A 16,196-nucleotide genomic window follows, 5' to 3' on the forward strand; every position below is an offset into this window, starting at 1 on the left:
AATTGAAGGAACGACTATATTCTGCCCAAATGAGTCTGCCTGGGTAGTAGTACCAACTAAAAACAACAAGTTGAGGCCGTGACTATACTGCAGGAGTCATTTTTGCTGGATACGCAGGTTGGAATGTGGAGAAAATCCAATTGACTTCCTTCAAGTACGCGGTTGCTACAAGAAACTTTGTTGTCATGGGCGTCTAAGTCATGCATGTGGATGCGGCTGTGGATTCCGGAATCCCTTAATCAAACGTTATTAGGGATGTTCAAAGTTGGGCGCCCACGCCCACCGCCCACGCCCACGACCCCCCTCGCCCATATACCACTACCCATTTTGTACTTGAACGAATGTATTATATAATCAATGATAACTTAACACTGTCCGAAACCACATTACACTCAATGGCACGTCTCCGAACATCACGCGAGCAATACCTTCACTCATATCTCTTGCTTATGGTTCTTCGTACTTTGTGTCAGCCAGATATGACACTCGAAGAGGCAGCAGTACAGCAGCATTGCGACTTATCTTGCATTCTTGCTATTCAACAAACTCGTTATCTACAAGAGCGCTCCCCTGTTGCAAAAGCCAGCACCCTGCACATTGCTTGGGAATACGCAAAATCTCCATCTGATCATAATTGCTTTATTCACATGCTCCGTGTTTCTCCAATGACGTTTCAAGTCCTGCTCAATCTAATTGAAGGTCATCCGGTTTTTTCCAATAATTCCAACAATGCACAGGCGCCTGTTCAGACTCAGCTTGCTGTCACTCTCTATCAAATGGGTAGATATGGCAATGGTGCCTCGGTACTGGACATTGCTCGCCTTGCAGGAATTTCTGAGGGTGCAGTAGAGTTGTTCACGCAACGATGCTTCCGTGCAATTCAATCTCTGCATGACACTTTTGTATGCTTACCAACTGCTGAAGAAAAGGAGGTTGAGAAATCATGGATAGATGACCGGCTCAAATTCCAAGGAACTTGGAGGGAAGGTTGGGTGATGTATGATGGAACAATTGTTGTTCTGCATACTAAGCCAGGCCTCAATGGAGATGCGTATTACACACAAAAGTCAAACTATGGACTGAATCTACAGGTACTATATCACACAGTTTTTTTAAATAATATTGAAGTGCTTTGACAGGTTGGAAATTTGCCGTCCAATCTTCATATTGTGGACTATGCGCATGGCCTGACTGGTTCTGCCCATGATGCCTCTGCCTTTGAGCATACTGCAGCTTCAAAACATGCAGATTGGTTTTTTAAAGGCAATGAGTTTGCCTGGGTAGACTCTGCATATCCAGTCAGTAGTCATACCATTCCAGTCCACAAGCGTCCTGCTTCTCTCATCCCCGAGAATGCTCTATTTGATAGTGCAGTAGCCCATCTCCGAGTACGTTCTGAGCATTGCATGGGAGCTCTGAAAGGGCGCTGGCAATGCTTGCGGGGGCTTCGGGTGACCATTACATCAAAGTGCCATCATCGGGCAGCATGCAACTGGATTACGGTGGCCATTATCCTGCATAACCTTGTGATAGATGTTGAAGGAGGAGTACAAGGGGCACACTTTGCTGGGATCCACACTCACACTGATGAACAAGAAGATAGAGGATTGCCTGATATCCTTCCAGGTCAAGTGATTGGGAATAATGGAGAACTGAAGCGACAACAGCTTGTAGAAGAGTTGATGGCATTTCGACAAATGTAACAGAAGTATTTGTTGAACTACTATTAACAAGTATATATAATAGAAAGGTGTTAAGGAGTGACTAGAAGTTAACCATAAGGCAAAAAAATTTATCAAGAGGCAAAGGCAGAAATTATACCGAGACTCGTCAAAGAAATACCCTAATCCCAATCTGGCCAATCTGGAGAGTAACGAGCACGCTTCACAGGCTCAGCCTTGTCATGCATCAATTCACGGAGCTTTTCACGATACTCGTCAACATTCCAAATACCAGCCTCGAACTCTTTGAGCAGCAATTGGCATTCTTGAAGCTGCCTCTCTGCTGTAGCACGAGCATTAATAGCATCTAAACTGGCCCTTATATATGTGAGTAAGGTTAATTGAAATATAAATAAATAAAATGTACTTCTGCATGTCAATGAGTGTCTCGTCAAGGGTACGCTTCTTCGGCACCTTGGAGATCCGTTGTCTCGCTTTGGTGAGACTGTCTTGTAACATTGACGAAGATTTCGGGGCTTGCTTAGTTGTTGGGGTAGGGGTTGACTGCGAAGATGGGGGAGGATCATTCTCCTTGTCGTCGACATCATAAAGAGGTTGAGAATAGTCAGAAGGATCTACAATAGTATCGAAAGGAGACTCAAAAGATGGGGAGATTCCACGGTGTGCAGCCTCGTTCTGAAGGGCTGTGTGGAGGCTCTGGATCTGCGAAAAATTCTCCGATGCAAGTTCTGGCCCTTCGTCATCACTTGGAGGCTGGTAGTGCACAGTCTTCCTGCCATGCGGGCCGATACCAGTGGTGATGGCTATCAGGAGTGACATTCGGACGAGAGGATAAGATTCGATGAAGAACAGGAAAGAATTTGAATTGCTCAACAATCTCATCTGTGTCATGTTAGAATTATTCTGGCGGAAAATAAGTAACATACCCCAAATACACTGTGCTTTCGGAGTTGTGGTTGTGTTGGGTCCATCAGCAGGGACATAGCATTCGAAAAATTCATTGTCGGAGACATTGCCATTCGCATCAGATTGGACCCCTTCACCAGTTGTTCGGAGACGTCAAGCATGCACCTTGTATTTTTTTGTTAAGCTGAGCAGAATTGTAAGCTGAAAAATAGTGAGAAAAGCACAGCACTCACTACTCATACTTTCGTTTGACTCGGTCCCCCATTGTGACAGCATTCTGGCTGTGCAATTGCGGGAAAACGGCAGCCGCCATGCACTGATACACCGTCACTTTGCTATCACCTGACGTGTTCTGACACAGAAACATCATATCTCGTATCATATATGACAACTTTGACTCACTTACCTCGCCCTTCTTCCGTTTGCCTAGAAGCACGACTCTGTTCTCCGATAGTTCAATCTGCACCAATAGCTGCCAGACCAAGTCATCAGTCCAGACAATCTCCGGGATTGTGACGCCGTTATCCTTCTTCTTCGCCATATGCGCAGATCTGATTGATGGTGAGTGAAGGTAACAAACCAATAAATTTTCAGAATTACTTTGTATTATCTAATTATGCAAACTACATTTTAGGTGACGACGCGTGGGCGAAGGGGTCATGGGTGTGGGCAGTGGGCGTGGGCGCCCAACTTTGAACGTCCCTACTGAACATGACATGATTACTCGCGACTTTTTTGCTTGGAATCTGATTCGTCGCTCGTCGATCATCCGAACACTGCATTGCGAATCCTCGTCAAGAACTCGCCACATATTTGACGGCTCCATTGGAAGATGTGGGAGATGTTGTCCGTTGGTGGGGGGTAAGTTATATCTATTGCATCGACTAGTAGTTATTTACTGATGCACCTACCAGCATCATTCTGTGGCATACCCAACACTCTCCCGCATGGCAAGAGATTTTCTTGCGATTCAAGGTTCTGCCACTCCATCAGAACGGGCCCTTTCAAGCGGCAGTATCAGAGTCGACACAACCGGCTCACGCCCGATATCTTTGAGGCGCTCCAACTGTTGAAGAGTGCTTATCATAACAGGCATATCCAGGCTGCAGCTGAGGCCGCCGCTCGTATTGAGCCCCTCGCTCATGTAACTGAAAACGACCTTTCTGTTGTCCTTACTGATCTTTAGTCTTGCCTTGCATTAATTTCACTTGGCCTTGCTTCACAGTAGTGTACCAGTACTCCTTACTACTAGCTATAGTACAATCGAGTATATTTACAATGCGTTCGATGTTCGAACGCTGAACCGGACGTGAACCGGACGCCATGAACGCGTTCATGGCGTCCGGTTCAGCGTTCAGCAAAACGATTGAACCGGACGTGAGGTCCGGTTCAGCGTTCGCAAAATTTGTTGCTGAACCGGACCAAACCGGACTTCCGCAACACTACATAATCAAAGTACCCTTTTATTTGCAAACCGCAAACAACTTGAACACCAGGAAAGTTGCAGTCGTTGGTGATGTCAGCAACTTGTTTCCAACGTGATTTTCAAGGTGTTTTGATGTCACAGACCGATGCTATAGGAAATTTGAATTCTATTGAGGCCCTTCGACTTCGTATCGGTCTCAGAAAGGGCATCATTTCCCTTCCTACGGATCTAAACACACCAGTACTTGTCCAGACGTCCAGGAACAGGCCGCATTGCACCTATGCATGCCGTCATCGAACAACGCAGTATTACACACGAGGGACATGCCGCACCAGTATGTTTAACTATCTTTGTATGTCAGCTGTTTCTTGATGACCCCAGATACTACCTTATACTTTGGTTGCCGTTCTGGACGCATGTGCAAGATCTGATGAAGGAGGATGCTCAGTATATTTGAACAAAGTTGTTGTGGCAGCAACGAGGCATCCTTATCATCTCAGGGTGGGTCTAGATTATGCCAATGTAACACGTGCCAATGAATCCTAAGTACTTCGAATGAAATGCCTACTGCGGTCGTACGTGAAGCCGTGCGAAGTGCAGTGGAGAAGTTCGGAGGAAGGTCGAATGCCGAGCCTCAGGCTGTGGAGTAGGTTGCTGCGCAATGGAAGGTTGATTGAGGAATGTTGGAGCTGAAAATGTTCGAAACTAATGAGCACCTATGCCCTTTGATAATCCGATTCCGCAGTTAGCACGCTTTCCGTTGGTCGCATCAAACCTTCAAGCTTCAGACTCAAACCTGAGGCCTAAGCGCTGAAATGTCACGCAAAAGTTCTGGTGACTTTAAGTTACAGCTGCAGCAGGTGATATTGTAATTGGGACTAAGTTCTAGCAACCATTGAGCGCGAGCGCCTTAGAACTCCCGACCGGTATACTGCGCGGCCTCGAGACTCGAGAGCATCGTTAATGTTCCTCGCATCCGCAAGCGTACGTATCGGAGACGATATGCTGTGGGACAGCATGAAATTGCAAGAGATGCAGTCTCCATGCTTTGACTTGAAATTCGCGTTGCACTAAGGACGATTCTCGAGCGTAGTGCTCTTGGACAAATGACGTACCCAATCATATTACCCCAGCCTGACATCCCCGTATCCTTCACCAAATTGAGTGCACTTAGTACCCGCCCTCGGGCTCAGTCGTCTTCTGTCTTTGGCGAAACACCGGCATTATAGGTTCAACATGTATATGATCAGCTGCCCCATCCACGATAACTTTTTGCTGTTGAAAAGTGCTGGTTCTGATATTAGTAGTGCAGGTAAGAAGAAATGAAACAAAACATACAAGGTTTGCATGAGAAGAGGAAAAAAGTCAACAGAAACTTTCTGACAGATACGGAAGCCCAGTTTCGCCTGCGCTAGGCTACCGTTCGTCGACACAATCTTAGAATGGTTGGGCTGGACTGAGCGTAACTTGACGGCTGGAAAAAAGACAATCGACTTCTGCTACAACGTTAGATAATTCTACGTGTGCATGTATTGATCGCCAAACAGAGACTGCTTGGTTGCAGCCTAATTGAGAGGCAGAGGTAGAGTCGGGTGCCGCAAGGGTTCAACGTGCAAACTTAGATCAGGTTTTGAGTTGGGTGGGCACTTCACACGACCCCAACTCCATCACCGCGTTGCGTGTTTTCATGGACTAGGGTGCAAAAGTATTTATAGTACAAGCAAGATCCAATTGCAGAAGAACTTGAACGTACGTGAAATTTTTGGGGCAACAATGAGGTCCTACGACATCTTAGAGTATTAGACGGCCTAGAATTACGTGTAGCGTTTGATTGATCCTAAGTTCCAAAGATATAGTAGTTCTTCGTATCGTGGTCCATGAAGCTAAGGCTGTAGAGTTCTTATGTTGCTGCGATGGACTCCCGAGTAGTAATTGGACAATGGAAGCGAGCACTCATGCAGAATTTGTCAGCAGACTCCAGGAAGACGATTGAAAATGGAAGCAATCATCATGCATTACCCCATGGTGTACAGCTTCAAGGCCTCAAGGTTCAATGCTCATATCGGTGGCACTCCTCAGATCTGATGTGAAACTTCTGTGGTACATTGAGGGTCCTCGTTTTATGCGGATCTAACCCTAGCCTATGAGGGTCACCAGGATGAGCGCCTAGGGATTCTCCATTAGAGTGGCCAAATTTCACCGTCAGTCGCCAGTTCCTCTCTCTCATCCCATTAGTAACATGGCTCAGTATTCAACAGTAAATTGTCCTACCAAGTCAATTGACCGACCTAGTCTGGAATGTATCATCAATCACATATTTCTTCCCCTCAAGTTGCCGCAAGGGAGTGACCAATCCCTTGAGAACGACCTGGCCTTATCCCAGGCAGTATTCGAAGCTGCTATCACCTTCATTGACCTGCTGCCATCCGATAAGCTGCTGCTTTGGACGAGCACCTTGAGAATGCTTCGCAATCTCAAAGATTCAATCAGGTTCAGCATGATGTCTGCAAAAGAAGTCGAATCTCAAATCAAAGCTATGAACACTGAAGGTACGTTGTTTTCATTTCATTACCATTATTTTTCTGTATTGAGTATAAATTTTCAGATGTCCTTGTATATTTCATTCGCGCGCAAAACGCTGCGGTGGTCATGAGAAAACTCGAATCCGAGACCATATTCGAGTCATTTGAGGTCTCTCCTGACCCTACCGCAGTGATGGGCACAAAGGGAAAGCTGATATGCTCTTATCCTGGACCTGCTATCACAGTCCCAGATATGAACATCAATGACGCCACCTTTCCCGCCGAGCTGGCGAATTTTCTCGTTCACATGGATCAAGATGTCCTTGATGCAGCAGCGACGAGGACAAAGGCTAATTCCACTGTTCTCGAAGAGAGAGAAACCACGCATCCGCGATATATCACGGAACTCCTGACCGGTATACTGCGTGGCCTCGGGAGCATCGCTGATGTCCCTCGCATCCGCAAGCGCATTGGAGATGATGTGCTGTGGGACAGCGCCAAGTTGCCGTGGAGGCGGTCTCCACTTTGGCTTGTCATTCGCGTTGCCTTACAGACGACTCTGGAGCGCAGTACTCTCGGACGGACAACGTATAAATCATTCATGCTGTTTTTCATGGCGAGGCTCACAACCCTTGCCCTCGACCATAACATGTCGAATGACATCTTACACTTCATATCGGCAAAGATCGCACGCCGTCTTTTCAAGCTCGGATCCTCTGCTTCTCCAGAGTTATCGCAGATGGTCACCGTTGTTACCAAGGATGTAAGGAGTGTCCTGGAGGAAAGATGGGGGTCTGTCGAGAACGCACAACGGGCCTCGCCTCTTTGGGCTCCGGAGACCCTCCAAATCTTGCAAGATACCCATCTTTCCTTGAACACGAGTCGACAGTACATACGCCAAGCTTTGCAGAACCAGCATTCATCCCCTCAGACAACCTCATTCAATCCCAGCCACCACACGCGCGGGACAATCAATAATTTCCTTGACACCAAAGCTAGCTTCCTGATAGCTGCTCATGCCGCGGAACCGTCTCTTGCCCTTGCAGACTTCGAGACTTCTATTAGTTCGGGGATTGACGACTGGGTGGCACGCATTCCACTCCGGAGTATCGATTCCGCATGCATCTCGATTGAGGCATGCGCCTCTGCGTACTCCTCGAGAGCGCTTAAGGCTTATAAAGGGAACCCGGAGAATTTGTCTATCATGCTTCTCACCCTTTTTGAGCTCTGGGTAGCGATGGATAGGATCGTTGTTGGACAAATCCCACTCTTGGCAGAATACTCCCCCGAAATTCCATTGACGCTTTGGGAGTGTCTCTTAATCCGCAAAGCTTCTGCCCTTGATCGTTTGAAGAAATTGCAAACCTACTTGAAAGCTCGTCATTGCCAGGCCTCTAGCCGTCTGTCGGCACTTTCGTTTACCAACGATGACAAGTCGTTCGCGGCGCAATATTTTTACCAGTCATCCGGGCTGCAAAGTTTAAAGGTTCATATCGAAGCAGATGGTCAGAAACAACGGGAGAAGAAGTTGACTGAGCTTCAGACCCTAAACAAGAGGTATAGTGACCTAGGGATGCGCGTAGAAAGTTTGGACCACAAATACACTGTCGACCCCCGCAGCGGCTCGCAGAGTCACAAGAAAAAGTGTTGTCAGAAGTGTCATGTGGAGAAGGAGATGAAATCCATGAAGATTCATGTTCACGAGTGGCCGCTACCAGAGCGTGAACAGGAGGCGATAGCGGTCGTGTTCGAGCTAGCATGCCCCGTTGCATTTGACATGTGGAGATCTATGACATTTCATGTCTTCGTTGACATCTGCACTCCAGAGAAGATTTCGTCCACTCATCCCTTCATGGCATTGCCAAAATATGATGTCTTGAGGCAATATCGCACGTGCCATGCAAAACAACGGCTCACTTTGGCATCGGATGCCAAACCTTTCTCCAAGTGTCACTACAGTAATACTCACATTCCTGCGTCGGACACCAAAGTCTGTGTAAATAACGGACTCCGATTTCGGCCTTTCGACACAACGACAGGCGCATGGGTAACAAACGCACTACTACGATGCGACGTCACCAAGATGTGCACTTTCATTCTCCCGAAGGGACCATATAGTGGTTTGCAGCAGTACCTTGCAGGGACATCCCACACGTCAAACGAAGTCATAGCCAATCAGGCGGACTGTCACAAAGACGTGACCATCCACGAGTTCATCGCATTTGGAACCTTGCGGAGTGGACCGCGTTTGCAATGGATGAATATCCTACGTGAACTCCGTGGAAGGACACTCAATCTTCGACGCGAGGAGGTTCATCTACTGTTGGCCCAAGCTATTTCACAGGTTGGCCCATTTTCGTCCGACGACAGCCTTGTTTGGCACGAGGAATTGAACAGCGTGCCCTTCCTTGGTGCAATACTCGGAGAGCTGGAGGATTTGGTGACGGGCGTTGAAGGAAATTGGTTGGAAGGTGTCACAATCAGCACTATCGTCATGCTTGTGTCCCGCGTCTTGTCCTCCACTCAGGAAAAGAGTGTCAAAAGTCACGGATATCTGCTCCTTCAAAGGATACGAATTGCGACTTTTACGTTGCTGACGCAACTATTAGAGAAAATGCATGCCAGCAACGAGGAGACGGTCAGCCGAGATTTACAAGGACGCATTCGGGATATGGCAATCACCTGTCGCAGCACTTTCGATGTCGACGGAGACACTTCACTGCTCCTGACGTCGAACGATGACATCAAGGTATTTGCATATTGTGCGGTCATGATCTATGATAACACTCCAAGCCAACTGGACAATCTTCCGCAACATTCCAAGTTACTGCTAGAACGAGACAAGAGATGTTGCCACGCGTTAGAACCCGCTATTCGTCGATATGCAGAGTTTCACAGGGAGGGTCTTGATTGCGCGGTGGCCAAGATTTGGGGCAGCTACAGACCAGGAACTCCCTGGAGGGCACTGGCAGCTCCGAATTCTCGTTGGCTCCTGGCGCAGACTGCGCCTTCTCATTCCCAATTACCACAGGACGTGCACTTCAATTTGATTAGCGGATGCTTACTTGTTGACGGGAAGGAGCTGGGCAAGCTCCCTTCAACGATAGTACAGCATCCCACTTACCGATCGATTTTCGGCAATGTGAGTCTTTGAAACTTGTATCTTGTTTGATACAGGCTCATTTATCAACTACAGAAAGTTCTGGACATCGTTCCGGCTGATATTCGTGGAATGGAATATGCGACACGCGGGAACTTCTGTGACCATCAGGTTAGTGGTCTCTCTCATTGTAATCACTCAGTAACTAATGACGCACTCGCTTGTTCCTGAAGGTGTCTTTTGCTCTCCGTGACTCGAACGATCTCATCATCCGTGCAAAGCATAAACACGACTCCACTATCCTTCAGCTCATTCCGAGCCAAAAATTCGTGAACGACCTGCCGACCACCTTGGTTGTGGGTCATATTCATTGGCTTAACCTGCGCACAAGTGAAATTGAGATTCGGCCAGCAGAAAATGCGTGGAAATCTTTATCTGACAATTGGGTCTTGCAATTTGCTGTTTCGGGTTCCTCAACGATGCAGAATTCCAGTGGTGCCACACTTGTCGACATACGCAGCAAAACGTGGGACATGATCTCCAAGAGGCTGCGTCCTCTAGAGGATGCCGGCTTCATCATAGTCACATATAACAAAGCATCCGGCAGCACTCCCTTGTTGAAGGCTGATTTACCTCGATATGGCCTCGAATTCTTCGTTGATGAGGATGGAAATTTGCAGTCCCGTAACATGCGCAACATGGTCGTTGATGTCATTCAGTCTAGTGGCACCATGTTTGGATTGGTCAATCAACTCATCCTGCGCCCGAAGTTGCAAGTTACGGATGAACATCTTCGCACCGTCATCATTCCGGATGGTCGTATCTCATACGCTGCTGATGGTCACCATGTCCGAGTCACCATAGCTCCTGAAGGTACTCGAGTGACATACCAGTTGTACAGGGTCGACACAGATCTACGTTGTCTCACGGGGAACGCAGGTCTGACGAGTAAGCTCTATCAGGCGCTCCTTCACGCTGTTACTAGCGGTTGTCTCCCTGATCCCCTGACAGGTCGAACAGGGACAGAGGAAGCGTTGCATCTCTTGCATTCCGCAGCTTGCCGTTCATTTATGAAGCTTCGCTCTCGTGACACAGGTCTTTTACGCGAGATCAGTTCGCTGTCAACCAGGCGCGTCTGGTATCCCACTCATCTTCAGAAGATGCAGACAATTTCGTGGTCTTGCCTTGCGCCCCTTGCACAGCACCACGGTTTTTATCCAGCCGCGAAATCTATCATGGACTACGGAATGAAGCTTTCGACTTTCTCAGAAGGGTCTGCAAACCTTCGGGCTGCCTATGAGCTTCCGCAGTTCACCAACCACCTTCTTGAGCGCGCGTCAGTTCGTGCTTCGGCGATCTATCCTGATCAGTTTTCTCTTCCACTTCCGCTTGGTGATACCGATGTCATCTATGCTTCACGTCATATTCCCAACAAAATCGCGGAAGAGAGGGCATATCAAAGCGCCTTCATGGTACATCAGTGGCCCAGCAGACTTCCAGTACAACGGAATCTCGTCAGGTTATTGGCTCAGTGGCAAAATGTCAAGGGCGTTGGCGAGCCGCTCAGTTTGCAGTACTCTAAAGACTGGCTTCAACCGACTTTTCCGGACGTCTTCCTTTCTGCGTACGACTGCTGTCGTAGGGCTACAAGGGAAGACACATTTCGGCTGGTGTTTACCCTGGCTTCGATATCATACAGCTCGTTGAATGATCATGCGCTCGTGCCAACGCTCCTAGCCTTCGCCACAGTTCCCGAAATTCGCAGTCTGGAAGACCCACCGGACTTCACCTCCTATAATCTCTCGGACGGTTTGATGCCGTCCGATACGAGATTGGACAAAATCATCAGTTCGTGCTCCAAAAATTATGAAACGAGCCAGGAGAGGCACCTACCTGCAATGCCTGGCGAAACTGAAAAGGCTCTAAAGAAGCGCCGTCGTTCAGCTTTCCAAGACAGATGTCTCTTTGAAAAGCAAGTCATTCTCCGCATGGTTCGGGATATCTGGCCATGCGAAAATTCTCCAGCACTTAGCATGCTGCAAGTGACGTGCCACAATCTCAATGAACTACAAGGGAAACTTTCCCCAATATTTCGCAGCTGTTGGCGAAATTGTTGCCTGAAGCTGCACCTGGATGGCCTGCAGGAGATACTCAACCGATTCTACACGCCCGGACCTCCTTCGAAACTACCCTCTCAATATCATCTTAATGTCCGCCTTGAAAGCTCGAATGTTGCATCACCGGCCTCATCTGTTAATGCCCAGTACCTGTTCGATAGAGATCCGCCTATGACAAACCCATGGAAGTCTTCCCAAATTCTACCCAACGTCAATCGGAGAGATTTGGTATTTCCAGACTCTCAAGTCACAGCGAGGTTGCAACAGCTGATCAACAGCTTTCGCGCCAGAGGATGTGACAAGTTTCGCCTCAAATACGCCGACGATCTGGACCAGAGTCGGTCGATTTACTGTGACGAGAAGATTGTTGCTGTACCGGACTCCACACCGTATACGATGGAACTATTGCTTCAGTACCACTCTCTCCATAGCCAACAATTTCAATATTCACTCGCATCTATCTTACATGCCCTCTCCCCTGTCTCTGCTGCCGAGAACACGTTATACAATGCTGGATTGTGGCCTCGAGTTACACCAAATTTCCTTTTCACTCGCATGGCTTCTGCAGCCGGAAGTTCTTTGGGGACGGCTTGGCGTGCTGCTCTTATTCGGCTGTCGCAAACACTTTTGCAACTGCAACGCTCGCGAAGGCTGCTGGTCTTTGCTGTTAACAAGAACTGGGTCGAGTTCTTCAAGGAGTTGGAGAGCGAAGAATGTGAGGTTGATTCGCAGCAGTACCCTGACTGGCTTTTAATACAGGTACACTCCAAAGAAATCGCTGATTAACAGTAACTGATGTTGTCATTCTTAGATTGAAAGTCAGTTCCTGGCACGGCCAGTTCAGGTCAAGGTTGCGCTGGAGATGATGTCACCATGCACGGGAAGAAACACTTCTCTCCAACTGAACATGGGCGAAGGCAAATCCTACGTTATCGTTCCCCTCGTAGCAGCCGCACTTTCTGATGGCCACAAACTGGTCCGAGTAATCGTGCTGAAGTCGCTGTCGGCTCAGATGTTCCAGCTCCTGGTCGAACGACTAAGCGGCCTTGCACAAAGGCGCATTTTCTATATTCCATTCTCCCGCGCCCTCTCTATCAACTCGTCAAAAGTGCAAATGTATCGTGACCTGATGCAAGAATGCATGGATGCCAAGGGTGTCTTGGTCGTGCAACCGGACCATATCCTGTCGTTCCAGCTGATGGCTGTCGACCGTCAGCTGTCCCTTCAGACTGAAGCTGCTAAAGATATGCTGCACACTCATATGCTACGGACTCAGCTATGGCTCGACAATCACACACGCGACATCCTGGATGAAAGTGATGAAATTCTGCACGTCCGCTACCAGCTGGTGTACACTGTGGGTTTCCAAAGGTCGCTTCAAGGTCATCCAGAAAGGTGGACAACGACGCAACAAGTGCTGAGTCTCGTTGCGAAGCACGCTGCTCGGCTCATAAGCGAATTTCCCTCTCGTTCAGAAGTGTCCACTCGTGAGCACGGAGGGTTCCCCTTTCTTCGTGTTCTGCACCCGACAGCAGGTGAAGCATTGGTCCGATGGATTGCAGAGGACGTCATCAATGGCGCCCTTGGAAACATCAGCTTCGATCAAGCATCTCTTCCTGTGAAAGAAGCTGTTTGCCGCTTTATCGTGACTGAGCATATATCCAACGCTTGTGTCAGCATAGTAGAGGATCGCTATAGACACACTACGGTCTGGCCAGGCCTCCTAGTCCTGCGTGGACTGCTGGCATGTGGTATCTTGGTGTACGCCCTCAAAGAACGCCGCTGGCGCGTCGACTATGGCCTTGCCCCAAAACGAACTATGCTAGCTGTTCCATTTCGCGCAAAAGACATGCCCTCGCTACGGGCAGAGTTTGGCCACCCGGACATTGCTGTCACCCTCACGTGCCTGTCATACTATTACGGGGGTCTCACACTCCAGCAGTTGATGTTGTGCTTCGAGCTCCTGCTGAAGCAAGATAATCCTACCCTCGAGTATGAATCCTGGGTTGCTGGACTTCATTCCGTCCCAAAAAGTCTGCATCAACTTAGTGGAATCAATACGGAGTCCACAGAGCAGCTCCATGTCCTTCAACAACTGTTCGAATCCAACAAGGCAGTCATAGATTTCTACCTTTCCCACGTAGTTTTTCCAAAGGAAGCAAAGGCATTCCCTAGCAAGCTCACCTGCTCCGGGTGGGATCTCGCTCAAGAGAAGAGACATCTCACGACCGGCTTTTCTGGTACCAACGACAATCGCTATCTTTTACCAAGCTCGATGGTGCAGCATGACCTTGATTACCAACGCAGCACAAATGCCCGAGTCCTGGCGTTCCTTTTGCGCCCAGAAAACAATTGCTACAGACCCATACCGTCGGGCCAGAAGGTGCAACATTTCATCGATACCTTAGTTGCACAAATCCCCGAGGTCCGCGTGCTCCTGGATGTGGGTGCACAGATGCTGGAATTGAAGAATCAGGAGTTGGCCGAAGCCTGGCTTCGAGCCAAGCTCGACGCTCAAGCTGCAGTGTTTGTGAATGACGATGATGAAATTGTTGTTGTTAGTCGGGATGGATCAGTGGAGCCCCTTGTGTCGTCCCCCTTCGCCCAACAGCTCGACCAGTGCGTAGTATATCTGGACGACGCGCATACCAGAGGAACGGATGTCAAGCTGCCTTCTGGGTTTCGAGCTGCAGTCACACTTGGTCCGAAGGTCACGAAAGACCGCCTGACACAAGGTTCGTGATTTCAGAGTCCATGCCTATCGATTTTGACAATAACCAACGACACAGGATGCATGCGAATGCGGAAGCTGGGCAATGGACACTCAGTGATGTTCTTCGCTCCGACTGAAGTTGACCGAAGTATTCGCTTGGCAACTCAGATGGCTGATACAGACCGTCTTGACGTTGCAAATATCCTACACTGGGCGATGCTCGAAACCTGTCTTGACATTCAAATGCGTTCATTCCATTGGGTTCAACAAGGATCGGATTTCAACACACGACATTCCGCATGGACTCAATTCTCGCGCGTCCCTACCACTTCGATTTCCACCCTGAAAACAGCCTGGTTGCAACCAGAGGAGCGCTCATTAGAGGATATGTACGCACCACGCAGTCCTTCGCAAGTATCCCTCGTTTGCGATGCAGACATCCGAAGGAAGTGTGAAGAGCTCGGAGTTCTGATGGGACCCGAAAGGAGCATGGATGAGGAACAAGAAAGGGAGGTAGTCCACGAGGTAGAGAGAGAACGTCAAGTTCAAAGACCGTCCAAAGTACAACCTGCAGCTCAGGACCTGCATGTGGACGTTTGTCAATTTGTCAAGACCGGCCGAATTCCCACAGGGTCCCCCGCATTCATTTCAGCGCTGTCTAGCCTTGTCAACACCACTGCTGGATTTCATGAGGGCGACCAGTGGGCACACAATGTTTTAGTCACCCGTGACTTCGCTCGTACGGTGGGAACTTCCCTTACCAAGCAGAAAGTGGATGAATACCTGCGTCCCGTCAACTGGATCGTATCCAGTGACATTGGAGTGTTGGTAGTCATGAGCCCGTACGAAGTAAACACGCTGCTGCCTGATATCCGCAACAGCAACGCAGTTCAATTATATGTCTATACCCCTCGGACCACAAACACGATGAAGGCATGCGATGATCTTCGACTCTACCGTGTTCCTTCGACGCCACATCTGAGACCATCGAAATTGCTAATTTGCCAGCTCAACTTGTTTGCGGGTCAACTCTACTTCTCGAGTTACGAGATGTACCTCAGCACTTGCAACTTCTTAGGGCTCAACGCGCCCGATCTGGTGGACGAGGACTTGATAGCCGACAGTGATGGATTCATCAGGGAGGAGAATCGCCCTTCTGCGAGAGCATCGTGTTCGTTCAAGCGATCCCAGCTTCCTCCGCTGAAGGAGTTGATTGGAATGAGAAGGAAAGGCATGGGGTATATGCCAACTCACCTCGGAAAGATGTTCAATGGTCGCATTCTGACCGAAGGGGATTTTCTTGACTGAGCGCCAGGTCTATTTAGCGTAAGTTTTCGCGCCTTTCTGCCAGATCATCAACTGACTGGTCAACAGCAATTGTGTCAACACTAGCCTTCATAATCTAATTCTGTGATGTTCTTCATGGATGTACTATTTGTAGTCAGATCTGAAACGACGTCCTGCCGCGTCACATACCTACACGTCAATCAGAATGCTTGGGTATTCTGCCCTGTAGTTGAAAGACTTGCCTGATGCATTAGTAGGTGTGGTTGTGTACTCATTCATACAGTTCTTCGATCAGTCATTGCTCGTATAACATGCAGGTGCAAAGTAATGCAAATGGTCGACGTGAGTCGCAGAAAATGTAATCAGTGAAATGCTGACCTTATTTTCATCTCAATGTCTTGCTTCCATCTTGAACGTTAGCATGAATGCCTCACACACGTCAA

The 16,196-nt window shown here is 48.5% G+C and overlaps 1 protein-coding gene across 1 annotated transcript; it reads left to right on the forward strand.

Annotated features, from left to right (window-relative positions):
- Positions 1 to 6,318: 6,318 nt before the first annotated feature.
- On the forward strand, positions 6,319 to 15,959 carry EDB93DRAFT_118250 (uncharacterized protein). The gene is made up of 7 exons (XM_041450692.1): positions 6,319 to 6,563; positions 6,620 to 9,678; positions 9,733 to 9,807; positions 9,870 to 12,512; positions 12,565 to 14,488; positions 14,543 to 15,792; positions 15,841 to 15,959. Exons 1-6 carry the CDS (start codon positions 6,476 to 6,478, stop codon positions 15,772 to 15,774), a joined length of 9,021 nt encoding a protein of 3,006 aa, XP_041301733.1. The 5' UTR covers positions 6,319 to 6,475; the 3' UTR covers positions 15,775 to 15,792; positions 15,841 to 15,959.
- The last annotated feature ends 237 nt before the right edge of the window (positions 15,960 to 16,196 follow it).

Source organism: Suillus bovinus (assembly GCF_016758785.1).
Source record: "Suillus bovinus strain UH-Sbo-P2 chromosome Unknown EDB93scaffold_116, whole genome shotgun sequence".
NCBI lineage: Eukaryota > Fungi > Basidiomycota > Agaricomycetes > Boletales > Suillaceae > Suillus > Suillus bovinus.